General features: G+C 49.2%; 1 protein-coding gene across 3 annotated transcripts in view; it reads right to left on the bottom strand.

Moving 5' to 3' along the window:
• GGT1 (gamma-glutamyltransferase 1) overlaps positions 1-13,267 on the bottom strand; it is a 56,816-nt gene that overhangs the window by 25,483 nt on the left and 18,066 nt on the right. Inside the window, exons 3-4 of one of the 3 annotated variants that reach the window (XM_064675437.1) lie at positions 5,515-5,651; positions 5,178-5,348 (exon numbers count right to left, since the gene is read on the bottom strand). The exons of 1 other annotated variant lie outside the window; for it this stretch is intronic. In XM_064675437.1, the coding sequence (XP_064531507.1) occupies positions 5,178-5,299 (122 nt within the window). In that variant the 5' untranslated portion in view covers positions 5,300-5,348; positions 5,515-5,651. The remainder of the gene's footprint in view (positions 1-5,177; positions 5,349-5,514; positions 5,652-13,267) is intronic. One more of the 3 variants, XM_064675438.1, reaches the window with a different exon arrangement.

Genomic DNA, 13,267 nt, shown 5'->3' with positions numbered 1-13,267 from the left:
TTTGCCTCATGAGAGCTGCGCTTCTCAGGAAGCCTCACAGCTTCTTGTTCCTTTCTCAGCAGCTTCTGCTGATGGATCAGCTCTACTGTTCTCGGAACAACAAATGAAACATCTCAGCATAAAATTCAGCACATCCTGGTAAGCCAGCATAAAATTCAGCACATCCTGGTAAGCCAGAATTACTTTAGTATGGCAAGTTCTCTATTGAATCACCTAGAAGCTCTTGCCCTGTGGCAGAGTCGGGGTTGCAGCTCTCAGAGAGGGATGGGGCAGAGCAGCAGCAGCAATCCTGAGATCTGTTATCCCCACTTTTCAGCCCTCTGACCCAGGCCTGGTAGCGTCTGCAGCCACCACTGTCCACTGCAGGGCCACTCAGCTCACAGTGGGAATGAACCCATCTCCAGCTGTTCAGGTGCTGCATGGGAAAAAACTCCAGGGAGTCGCTGAGAGGGCTGTACATAAAGCTCTAATTTGCACTGAGCTGTGTACCCTCTGGCTACACCCCTGCAGTCTTCAGAGGGCAAACCTATCTCTGGGATGAACACCCAGAAACAAGAGTGTCATGGGCTGGGGAGCTCTGATTTACACTGGGTCCCTTTTCCCTGGAGGGTGCTCAGCAGCAGCACAAAGAGTTCATATTACACTATACGGGGAGGTCACACACCGTGCAAGACAGCTCACGCCCTAAGTGAGAATCTGGACTTACAACTCTTTTATTCCAGTGGTTCCCAGCTCCTCACACTGTCTGTTTGCTCTCTAGAACTATAGCCTCAGGAAAGAAATGAATTTTCTTTCTAAAGATGTCACTTGCTGCAGCTCCACATACTCCCCTAGTCCTTCAGGCTCACAGTTCATCCAGCTAAGACTTGTGTAATACAGTTCCCAGCTCTGTGTGGCCATTTGAGCCCATCAGTTTTGACCTTAGGAGGGAAATGCACAACACAGATTCAGTCTTGGTGCAAACCACGAGCCATGTGAGGGATGGGCACTATTGTACAACAGGGCAGGCCCCTGTCACAGCCCATGCTTCAGCAAAGCAGTTGAGTATGTTCAGCTTCCACCAGCCCAAGGGTATACCCTGAAAGCACTGGGTGATTCTGTGCTTTCCAGAGTCACGGTCACAAAGTTCATTCACACAAAAGAAGACCACAGGGACAGGAGCCTGTCTTGACTGGCCTCTGCATCTGAATGCAGAAACCTGGCAAGTTTGATGCTCACAGCATCTCCTCCTCTGGACAGAGCATAACATAGGAATTTGGGAAGGATAAGTGCTCGAACACCAACAAGTCTTCTGTCCTGAGAGATGCCACCTGCATCAGGATAACAGGATTCGCATTTCAAGTACAGATCAGAGAACACAGTCCCTTTCTGGTTTATCTGGCCCCTGGCCCAGCCTTCTTCAGGCTTGTTTATTTAGGTGTTGCAAAGGGCACCAGAAATGGCCATTGCTTTCGAGAGGTCAGAATCACAAGTCTCTGCCTCAAAGCACTTGCAACCTGGAAAGTGTGGAAGGGCCAGCTGGGCAGAGCAGCAGAGACTGCACCAGCTTGGCTCCAGGAAAGACACACTTGCCATGTCTTCAGGAAGAGCACATGTACCACAGACACAGGACAGATAACACTGCACAGCAACCAAACCCCATCAGTTCTCCCTCTCCATCCCACAAGGATGGGCTGCACAGCATTAATATCACAGCCTCTCTGTGCTGGGATGGGGCAGATTCTGGGTGCTTTCCATCTACTGAGCCTGCACCTGCTGCCATTTCCACTGCCAGTGGGAACCACAGATCCCTTTATCGCATTTCAACCTGATATCTGGAGAAGGTTTTGTTTGTTTTGCCAATGTGCCAGGGCTGCAATTAGCTGGTAGAGCAGGCAGCAGGCCAGTTACACCTGCATGGCACAGCACAAGGGGATACGAGTGAGCAGCTGCTTTAACCCCCCTTTATCCACCTGGGCCCCCTGACCATCGCCCCCAGGCAGGGAGAAATGAGAACAGATGAGAAACCAGAGGCATTTCTCTGGCTCTGCACTCTCAAAGATCACTGTGCCTCCCACAGATTGAGAGGAGGGGTACTACAAACATAGGCACTCCCTAAATTACGAGAGCCACGGCAGCCAGTGCCATCAGGCACAAATGGACTTTTGCAGGGGGGTAGAGTGGCCTCCCCTCTGGGAAAGGTCCTCATCTGCCCTGGCAGATGGAGGCAAAGGGGCTTCCCAGAGGCTGGAGTGATATTCCCACTCTCCCCACTCCCCACATGAGGTGCAAATCCCCAACTCTGGCCCTCTGATGCTTGCTGGGGGGACAGAATAACCATTTTCTGACAGTTGTTGTGCCTCTGTCTCCCAACTGTTCCCTGCACAGTTGCCTCACAGCACTGAAGAAGAGGGACAATTTGCTGGTGGGGTCAGCCCAGTGTGTAATGGGGGTTTTTGGGGAAACAGACTTTAGGACTCAATGGGGCTGCTCCCCCATGAGAGCTCCCATGGCCAGAAATGAACTTTGAACTCCAGCAGGGCAGGGCAGAGCTGTGCAGAGACAGAAGACTAGATAAAAGAGATTACTTCTATATATATATGGATTTTTTTTTTAAGAGAGCAGGAAGGAGCAGGGAAGAGAGGCAGAGTCCAGGGCTTGGTCTGACTGTTCAGATCTGAGGCTACCAGAAATGCTGGCTGCTCTTGAAAAGGCTTCCTGCCTCCCCCCATGCCACCCCATGCCTGGCCTCTGCCACAGAGATCCCACCAGCCTAATTTGGGCTTTTGGGTGAGAGCACAGAAACACAATAGTGACAGGAATGAAAAGCAATGGGAAGGATAACACCCAGGAGACTTATTCTTGTAGAGGAACAATATTATATCAAAGAGGATCTGTGAAGACAGGGAAGAGCCTTTTGTAAAACTCACAATTGAGCCAAATCCTGCAGTTATTATGTGCTGGTCTCTCAGGAACCCCATGATGAAGACTGTCCCAAAGGGGGACCCCTGTGCCAGGTCAGGCCATGTGCCAGACAATGCTGCACATAGAGCAGTAAAACACCCACTGCACAGTCACTGTTTGCCCTGTGTGTGTGCTTTTTAATTACAGTTTTTGTTTGCAAAGCATCTCTTATAGAAAAGACAAATTGCATTACTCTCAGCTTATTAAAATCGCACTCAGAGTTTCTCAACTGCTAATTACACCCAGGCAGCAGTGTCAGTGTAATTAAAGCTGGGATGGACGTTTGGGGAGCCCGGAGCCCAGCTGCCACACAACCCCATCCCTGCACCAGCCAGAGCCAGGCTCAGCTGCCTGAGCCCAGCCCAAGCCTTGGCCCCCTGTCATACCAGGCACAGCCACTGCCTTGCCATGCCATAAGATGATGCACCTCCTCAACACATGGGAATGGATCCCTTGCACCAAACATCCCCAGGTTACAGCTGGGCTCTCACACTGACTCTGCTGCACAGGCAGGGGCTGGGGCAAGGGATACACGTGGCCTTGGGGTTACAGGACTGAGGTGTGGGGACTGAAAGGAAGTTTATTCCTGTTTCTGCTAATAAATAACTGCAATAAATCACACTGCTTGTCTGAGACTCCATTTCCTTTCATGCAAAACAGAGATTTTGGGCTTCCCTGTTAACTAAGCAGCTCCGGGGACAAACAGACTCTTGCTCACACCCATCCGACACAAGCATTTTAAAGCCTGACTGTGGCATACAACAGACCTGGGAGTGAGTTACATAGGGGAAGGTGTGAAGCCCTAGAGACTACAAGACCCAGAGAACTGAGAGACAGCATTAAAAGAGCTTACAGACCTGTGAGAAGCTGGAGCTTGCTGCAGAACCAGCTGTGCCTCTGCACCACTCGGTCTTGGGAGAAGGGAACAGCAGGTGTGCAAACAGCCGTGTGGGCAGCACAGCAAAACACCTGCCCTGAGCTCAGGAGCCTCAGAAATAGAGCTCTTGCTGCACAGCTGAGACCAGTTAAGCTTTGGGCAAGTGGGGACTTAACCCCAGCACTGGCTTCCTGCTGCCAAGGGGATGTTGTGGAGAATATCACCTCCAGGAAGATGGAGCACTAATTAGGGAAAGCAGATAAATACTGCATCTCTTTCAAGAAGAGTTTCCTTCCCACTGAAGTCCTCACAGTTTCAGTGCTCAGCAGGATGCAACACATCCTTAAATGACTTCCTGGAGCCTGGTTTCAAAGATCAGTCCCTTCAAAAGCAATAACATGCCAAGATCAATAGCAGCCCCAGGAGAGCTCTGAGCATACCAGCTCCAAAACCACCAAGCTATCGCTACAGCCAGTTACCTACCAGATGCTAAGGGGCAATTCTACCTTTTCACTTCTGAAAAAGCTACTGAGACTTCCTAAGTGATCAGCCTTACTTAATTATCAAGAAAAAAAAATGAACTAGTAGGAAATTTTACATTTCAGAAACAGGATGATGTGCCTGTGCAACATATCCTGGAGAGGCAAACCTGCAGATACAGTTCACAGGAGAAGAGGAGCAGAGCTCACAGACACTGGTTGTGATCCCAAGAAAAAAGATATGCTCATTTGCTCCTTGAACAGTTTTACTACTAACTCCCTAAAGTTACTAATGGGAAGTTCTGGGAAGTAGCTATCAGCTAATCATTTTTAACCTAATACAAATTATAAGTGAAGAATGAATGATCATGTGAAAAATGCTGAGTGGGGTACCCTATGAATGCCAGAAACAGCATGTTCATTATATTTACTTGTGGCCCAGTAATGAAATGATAGAAGATAACATATGGAGCTAGCAAAGGATAGCAGGAAAATTTCAGTTGTGGAAAACTTGAAAACATCTGCAAAACAGGGCAAATAAGAGCAGATGAAATTCAATATAGAGAAATATGTGATGCCTGGCTGTGATAAACCAATATGAAGGACAGATATATACTGATGGTATGAGTTAGGACCTCTTTTCACCACCATTAAATTTCTTACACAGATTTGGGGGAAAAATGCAGCAAGAAAGAAGAAAGAATTTGTTCATCCGCTCTTTAGAGCTTATAAATGAAACTGGGTCTGTAAAGAGGAATAGTATTCCTTTGAAAAGGAAAAAGAGGACAAAGGCAGAATTAAGAATCAAAGCTGGCAAATCAAGCTACAGCTACAGAAACTTTTTTTTAAAAAATAGTAACTTAGTACAAGGAACTTACCTAAGAAATACCATAACAAAGATTACGCCAAACATATCGAGCACAACTAACTGTAGCTCCCTTGGAATAGCATTGAAATCTGTCCAAATAGGAGAATTCCAGTCAGAGGTCAGCATTTTCATCCCTTAAAACACATGTGCAACGTCAGAGCGTGCCACAGGAACACAGTGCCTGAAAAGCAAAGGCAGGATTCCCGAGAGCTTCAAGCCTTCCTCTCCCTGCCTGGAGCTTCTGGCAGTGCAGTATCACCCAGCCTCATCTCACCTCCAGCCTCCGAGCAGAGTCACTCTCCCCGCTCCATCCGCCCCACAGACACACCTGCGCGCTGCGATCCTACCTGGAGCTAAGTGGGATTTTCCATGCAGGCGGTGCGGCATCTCAGGGGTCCTCCCAGCACATCCCTGCCTGGCCCAGGGCTTGGCGACTGGCCCAGCGAGAGGAGAGCCTGTTCTCCAGAGCAGCCGGGCTGTTCCCCTGTGGGTGAGAGGCTGGGTCAGTCCCAGTTCTTGTGCTGGGCACTAGATGGCACAGACGGGAGGCGATTCCAGGGTAGCCAGCCCGCGGGCCGGGGCGGGCCGGACAAAAGGGTCTGCCAGTTGTCCACGGGAGGCAGCTGCCAGGGGGAATGCGCTGCCAGCAGCGGCATCCCACGGGGGTATCCCCTCCATGGAGTGTCCCCCTTACCACTGCCCTGCTGCACCCCCTCCATCCCGTCCTGTCCTGTCCAGGCAAAGCGTTGCCTGTGCTGCAGGAAGCTGGATAGCTCAGCAAGGGCCGTGGCATCCGTGCCCCTGCCTCCTGAACGTGACCTGCTACTCCTCACCAAGCGCAGGCTCCCTGCCTCGGCCTCAAAAACACCTTATTCACGGAGCAGCCCTATATTCGGTTCAAACTGCATCAAAAAGAGGGTGGAAATCCTCACTGGGATCAACTGTCCTGTTTCAATGTGAGGCTGCACTTTTGTGCATCAGCCTCCAGGATAATAAACACCACCTGAGTGCGGAGAGAGACACCAAGGGCCACCTGTTCCATCAGTGGTCCCTCTGGGTTCTGGCCAGGTCTGAGGAAAGGCATCCCCAGCACCTTTCCTTTACCCTGTGGGATGATGGTGCAAAGGAGGGAAGCACTTAGTCATTACTCTAAAAGCGTTTGTCACAAGGTAACTCCTCTAAAGCAGCTCACTCTTCCCCCTGGTTTTCTTCCTTTTCAGCACTGCTGCCTGCAATCACTGAGGCAGGACCTGCACCTCGGAGCCTTCCCAACCTCATCTTCCTCAATTTCTAGGCGTGGATGGAATTCCTTACAAGTGAACTGTGTGGACTGACGCGATGAGGCAAACATGGGCTAAGCCACACAGAACTGCTGTGGTAAGCACAGAAAAAGCCAAAGCATTTTCTATGGTGACAAAAAAAAAGTAGGGGAAGGTAGAAGGTTTTATGTTGGCCTCTGCCATTCTGACATTAGAAATTCACTTCGCTTCAAAGGTTAACACAGTTAATGCATCTGCTGAAGATCACAGGCTCTGACAGCCTGTCTGGAAAAGCTCCATCCGTAGCACTGCACGAGGGACAGCATGTGCAGGATGGCACTGAGGAAAGCAGCAAGCTTTGTGCACAGGGCAGAAGTGGCACACATGGGTGTTATCCAAACCAAACCTGAGCCTGGCAAAGCCCAAAAGAGCTTTTGTGCTGAGCAGCTCGGTGGTGCCAGGTATTAATGACACAAACAGGACTCCTAGGAAAAGCCTGTTTGCTTTTCCAGCAGCACTACCCTTTCCTGTTTGTCTGCTCATGGCACTGCCCAACAGACTGCAGTGGGTTTAGGCATCATCTAGATCAAACCTCACAGAGTGAATCCCTCAGGGTGTCTTAAGTGAGAGACAAAACATAATTCAGATGCCAGCACTGAAAAATCTAAATTCATCAATGGTGTAAACAGGGTAGTAGGTCAGTTTGGCTCAGTGGCTCTTATCTTTTAAAGGCTGGGCTGGGTGACACTGGTGACCAGGGCACAAGCTGGAGATAGACTCCTGCTAGATCCTGGAGACAGCTCCAGTCCAGTGTCCAGAGGCTGCCTGAGCAGTACAGAACAGCCAGAGAAGCCCCCCCAACACTGGGCTCTCACTGACAGACTTGGAGACCTACTCCTGATCACCCATCTAAATCTAAATGCTAGGTCATGGGTGTGTAACAACCTGGCTCTGAAAGGTTCCTAGGCAGAAGGGGAAATGCTTCAAAGAAGGCTTTTATGCTCCAATTCCCACTTCAAGCTCTGCTTCTTGTACTCTTAAAATACTTGGTATTTTTTAGGCAAGAGATGTCTTTCTATCTTTGGATATAGATGGAGAAAAACCAATCAAGCTGGAAAGAAATAAAAACAGTTGGTCACTTTTACAGGCCTGTCATGAACTGTAAACAAGCTTTTAAAAAGTGCTGAGATCTTTAGAGAACATGAAAGTCTTAGTCAGTGGTGCCATCCTCCTCAGCAGCAGGACATCCTATGTGTCATCCTGGTGGCTGGACTCGCTTCACTCTGCCAGAGCCAGTGATGGGGAGAGCACTGAGCTTCCCAGGCAGACACCATTTAAACCACCCACCAGCATTTTCATGCCTCTTGTCTGCTCAGGTCACACCTCCACAGTCCAGCCTCCAGCACCTAGTCCAACACTCCCCTGGAGGCCTGTGGTTGCTCTCAGTGGTTTAGCACTGCTTGCTAAGATGCTTAAAGTCAATATAATCCGTGCACTTAGTGGTTTCAAATTCCAAAAGAAGCTTAGCAGCACCAGGCGCTGCCTTCAGCCTCTCCTGCACAGGCTTAAGATGGTTTAATTCTTTTATGAAACTGTAACTCCAGCCCATAGCTTTAAACTGTGGAGCTTCTAAGCCAGGTTTTCTAAAAGCTCTTCAGAAATATTTTTTATGAGACACACAAAAAGAAGGGATTCCAGAGGGACATATTATAAGATCAGATGTTTCTGCCTCTTAAAAGCTGGAAATGTGAGAGCCCCACAGCAAGCTATATTTTAAGTCCTTGCAAGGCTTTCCTCCACTGTTTCTCCCGTCTTAGATCAGCTTCTTTAATGGTCTAATGCATGGCAATGCCTGGAGAGGTCCCAGGGCTTTCCCCTGTGCCTCCCATCAGCCTTGTGAAAGCATCACCACTGTGCCCCAAAGGCAGGTGACTAAACAGAAGAGCAGCCTCCTGGGACCACAGCCTGTCCCTGGAGGTGCCACTTCCCAGCCTCTGCTTCATTACTGCATTTGCTCAGCTGTTTTTTTAACTTTACTACTGCTCCCCTTGACAGGCCTGGAAGAGACACTCCACACTGGAGGTGTGTGACAACCAGTCCCTGAGTGGGACAGGAGAGCCTGGCCAGACCACCCCCTTCCAGAGTGTGACGGGTGTCTCTGGTGGCGCTTTCAGATCTGCTTCCTCTGCCTTTCTGCCAGGCACTACAGCTGCTGCAGCTGTTCAGCACAGGGCTGTGTGTCCAAACCTCACCATGCCCTCCTTCACAGCCTGTGTTAATTTAATCAAGATAAAATGAATCCAAATGAAATGGGTGCAGCATGCTCCCAGAGTGGAGGTAACAGAAATCCTCCTGTATCTCAGTTACCCAGCTGATTCATTGTGAAAGTAGCAGGAGCTCAGAGTTCTCCTGTGCTGAGGAGTCAAGGGAATGCCATGCGTCACTGGAGCGGACTGGAGACCTTCCCTGTGCTCTCAGCAATGTTGGCCAATTTAACTGTGACCACAAGATCACAAGTTGTTAAGATTCTCTATGCAGGCAGTATACAGGCCAACAAATCTGCTTTTATGGGCCCTGCTACAACTTGATTAATTTGCCCAATAATGAGCAGGCCAGTGTCCATAATTACTTAGCAGAACCCTGTCCTTTTGAAAACCCATCACTGCACAGATGCATGCCTCAGACCCAGAACACCACCAAGGGGCCTCACGGGCTGCAAAGAGAGCCTCAGCTGCAAGAAGCAAAAGGTTTAAGACCTAATTAATGTTACATGGGCAATTGCTACCATTTCTCCATCAAGTGCAGTGTCTCAGCAGTGACTGTCTGCATGCAGCTGCTTCTGCCAGCACTGATGCTGCAGGAACTCTGTAAGATTACAGCCCAAATGATGCTGCATTCATCCTTTATCTCCCCACCTCCATGTGCTCTGCAGTTTTGGGAAAGATGGTTGTCATTAAGGGGATTTCTTCCCCAAAACTGCACTGTCATGGACAGATGGACATTCTCCAGGTCTGCTGCTTTGTTCAGTCAAGAGCTTACAGGTGTTTGGGATATGGAGCTCCCCACATGCATTTCCCCTTGAGTAGAACATGGCCAAACAGCAAGTGCAGTTGCCCCCAGACATAATGGAATTAAACCTGGACCCTGCACTAGCTCTTTGCATATATCTCTCCAGAGCTACAGCTCCCTTTCCTGCAGGAGGCTTGGCTTTGAGTGATCTGCCAAGAAGCTCAGAGCCACAAGAAATAACAACTTGGGAGCTCAGACAAGCTGGTTTGCAGGCAAACAAAAGCTGAAGCTGTGAAAGTGTGAGGCAGTCAATGCAGTCAATGCAGTCAATGCAGTCTGGCAGCACAGCCTCGCCACCGCCTTAATCCTCTTTCCCTTCTTAAGCACTAAATTAATCAATTACATTTCCAGCCCGGCAAAACCAGTCAAAAATGTAACCTTCATCATACACAAGGCAAACATAATTAGGAGTGTCATTCGAATCCAGGTTGACCAGCATACAAATCAGCCCAGGCTCCGGGAGCGTGCGGGGCTGCGCGTGCGCGCCCGGTTCCTCCCCGAAAGGGGCAATTGGAATTGCAGTCACACCGATGGCACCACGGGGTATTCCAAGGGGAAGGGCAGCGACATGAGCTCCATCTGCAGCGATCCAGCTCCACAGTCTCTGCAGGGAGTGCTGTGGTGCTGAGCACTGCACAAACAGGGCAGGGGCACATTAGAAAGTGCAAACTCAAGGCAACCCTCCAGCTGTGTCAGGGAGGAAGCCACGACCTTCCCAGCCACGGCATGGGAGCCTGACCTCCCAGCCCAGCACTGCCTATGGCACAGACACTGTAGGGATGGACGGTACAGAAACGAGGCCTTGGCAAGCTCTGACCACGATTGCCAGTGTGAATTTGTAAGGGGGAGCAATGATTATCCCCTCTACGGTCTACTGAGTCACAGGGGTTAAGTAAGCTCTTTGACAGCAAGAGTAAGGCAAGAGTGTTCAGTGAAAGCATCAGCCCAAGGTTCAAGAGCAATCAAAAAAGCCAAGTGATTGATAAGAGACAGAGCAAAACCACAGACCTCAGTGTGCTCTCAGGTAGCTCCAGGGTGCAGCTGCATCCCCACGGCTGTTGTGCGGGTTTGCCAGAGGCTACAGCAGGACCAGAGGAGGGGAAGGGACTTAGCTAAGGATGAACTAAAGTCTGAAATGGTTTCCTTACAAGTCCAAGACTCTTCAAACTGGCAAACGGAAACATGAGAGGGGTCACAGCAGACAGGGTGTGGCTTAGGGAAAATGAAGAGGGAATGACTGCCTGCTGCCTCTTCCAATATTTAAGCTACAAAAGCATCAAACGAAAACAGAAAGTGACAGACTCAGAACAAAGTAAATATTTTTTTTTCACACAGCTGAACAGTGCCATAAAATGCTGTGGATGCTCAAAATTTGCTCAGGCTCAAAAAAAGGTTTAGGAAAAAAAATCTGTAAGGATTATTAAATGCAGAGATCCACATCTCAGGAAATTCCTCAACTACAGATGGCTGATGGTAAAGAGAGTATTCAGGAACATGTTACCCTGCATCCCCCTCTTGTTATCCTCCTTGCTAGACATCCTCTATTAACTACCATTAATTGAGGATCCCAGGGGAAAGAGATCAGTGGTCTGATCCAGTACAGTCGCTCTTCTCTCCTGGCACTGACCTGAGCTCTCCTTACTTGCCTGAAAAACTAGGAACTGGGAACGTTCCCATTACTGGACACTAGGATGACAACAAGGAAACATGCTTATAGCATAGAATTTGAGTGAATAGTGAAAGGATCTCTGCTTTCCATTTCTCCCATTTCTCATGTTAGGAGAGATTTTTGGTAAAACTATCTCATGCTGCACCCAGCTAGCTTCAGTTGGCAGCACCATGTGCCCATGTGTTCAGGTTAGAAGCAAGTTAATATCCTTCTGAGAGGTGCTGATATACCCTCTGGGATGAGGTGAAGGAATCTTCTTTCCAAGTCTCAAAACCACAGCTTCTGGTTGCTGTGAGAGGGCCCACACTCCCCACTGTCATATCCAACAAGCTCATGAGCTGATCTATCTCTATGTAAAAGTTTTCAAGTGCCCTTGCCACTGCAGCAGAGAGGAAAGGGAAGATGGGGACACTCCTGTAGATTGGTATCCCCTGGGTACTGCATTCTCACCTACTGGCTCAGTCTCTTCTAGGGTTGCACAGGACCAGAGGATGCAGGCTCTGAGTCCACTCTTTCCAAGCAAACTCCTGCCTCCTTCCCTTGCTGACCATTTCAGCTATAGAAATACATCCACTCGCTGTCAGTGCCCTTTGAAAGCACACACAGATAGGGCAGGATTATCTCTTAGCCTACAGAGAGCTGCCAGCCAGCCATTCTCCTTCAGCACAGCCAAGTGGAGCACTGGTGTGTTTCTCATTAGCTCCTATTATCCATGCTATTGTATCGTTCCCAGCGTTAAAGCACACAGCCCAGAGACAGCTGAACTGCTCTTGCAATTGTTTGTTTGTTAAGAGGATTTGCTCTGTGGCCGGATATTTTCAAGTCACATGCAGAGCAGAAGGTATCCTGGTAACACTGCCATCCTCTGAACCGCTTTCTTGCCCTGGTTCTCCCACTGCCTCGGAACAACGCACACAGCTTCATCCCTGCCTGCGAGGGAACTGCAGATTATGTTTCCTTCTGACTGTCGGAGATAAGGTGTGAGACAATCGAGCAATACAAAGCCATTCTGCTGTTAAACTGATCCTTTGGTTACAAGCCCCACTATCGCTGCTTGTCTTGTCAGTGGCACTCACAGAGCAGAGCAGAGCAGAGCAGGCAGAAGCACAGATCTGTGGCAGCCTGTCCAGCTGCCAGACGGCAGGGAAAGGCCACCGTGCACCCCTCCATTGGCACCTTTACCCATCTCTCCAGCAGATTTTGTCCTTCTCTTTGCTCTCAGTGACACTCCTGCAGGATAATGCTGTACCCCACATGAATGATTTTCTCCTGACCCAGCCTCTCTCAAAGCTCTCTGACCAGATCCTGAAGTCCTTACTCAGCATCTACTCCCTCCAAATGCGATTAGCTTGAGTTGGCCTCAGCAATATCTCAAGATCTGTTGATGCTAATTTCCCTCATGCAGGTGCTTAGACAGAGAAGGGAGGGGACTAACAAGGAGATGAACAGTCAGGGCTTTTGTCTGATAAATAGCAGAGTAAAATTCTGAGAGGGCCATCAGAATTTGGCCTACCATGGTTAGAGAGCTGTGCAAACACTGTGACAAAATTTAAGCATTAGCCAGGCTGCTTTAGAGTCCAGCCCCTTTTTGCCTCTGTCTCTTCAAGCCAAACAGAGGTCACCCACAGAGTATTTGAAAGAGGCTGCAATGATATAAAGCACCCACATCTCCATCCTCATCCATGGCCTGGAGAAAGATTCAGAAAGAAAATGATCCTTGCTGGCTCTGTATGGCAAAAAGCCACAGCCACCTCCATTCTCCCAAACTGAGGACCCAATGGCCACAACAACAGATTCTTCTACAGATGCATTTGGTGATACTTGTCTAATGGATGCACAAGGCAGTGAGAACCCCAGGTTGTTCCTAGAGCTGTGTGCCCTCACATTACAGCTACCAGACACCCCTGCTCTGTGTGCAGGACTCACAGTCATGGGCACCGAACAGAAGTAAGCTTATGGCTCCAGCTCCAAAAAGTAGGTCAGGCTGAGCCACTGGTTATACTGGGAGCATGAATGACTTGCCTGCAAAGTCTCGGTGGCTGGAGGTGGGATCCAGGCTTTGTTTTTTACCAGTGATTTTGTCTGAGGAAAAGAATGTGCTAA

The sequence above is a fragment of the Pseudopipra pipra genome, chromosome 18, assembly GCF_036250125.1.
Source record: "Pseudopipra pipra isolate bDixPip1 chromosome 18, bDixPip1.hap1, whole genome shotgun sequence".
In the NCBI taxonomy this organism is placed as follows: Eukaryota; Metazoa; Chordata; class Aves; order Passeriformes; family Pipridae; genus Pseudopipra; species Pseudopipra pipra.
The sequence above is the reverse complement of the archived record's forward strand: the minus strand, read 5'-3'. Positions and strand labels throughout refer to the sequence as shown.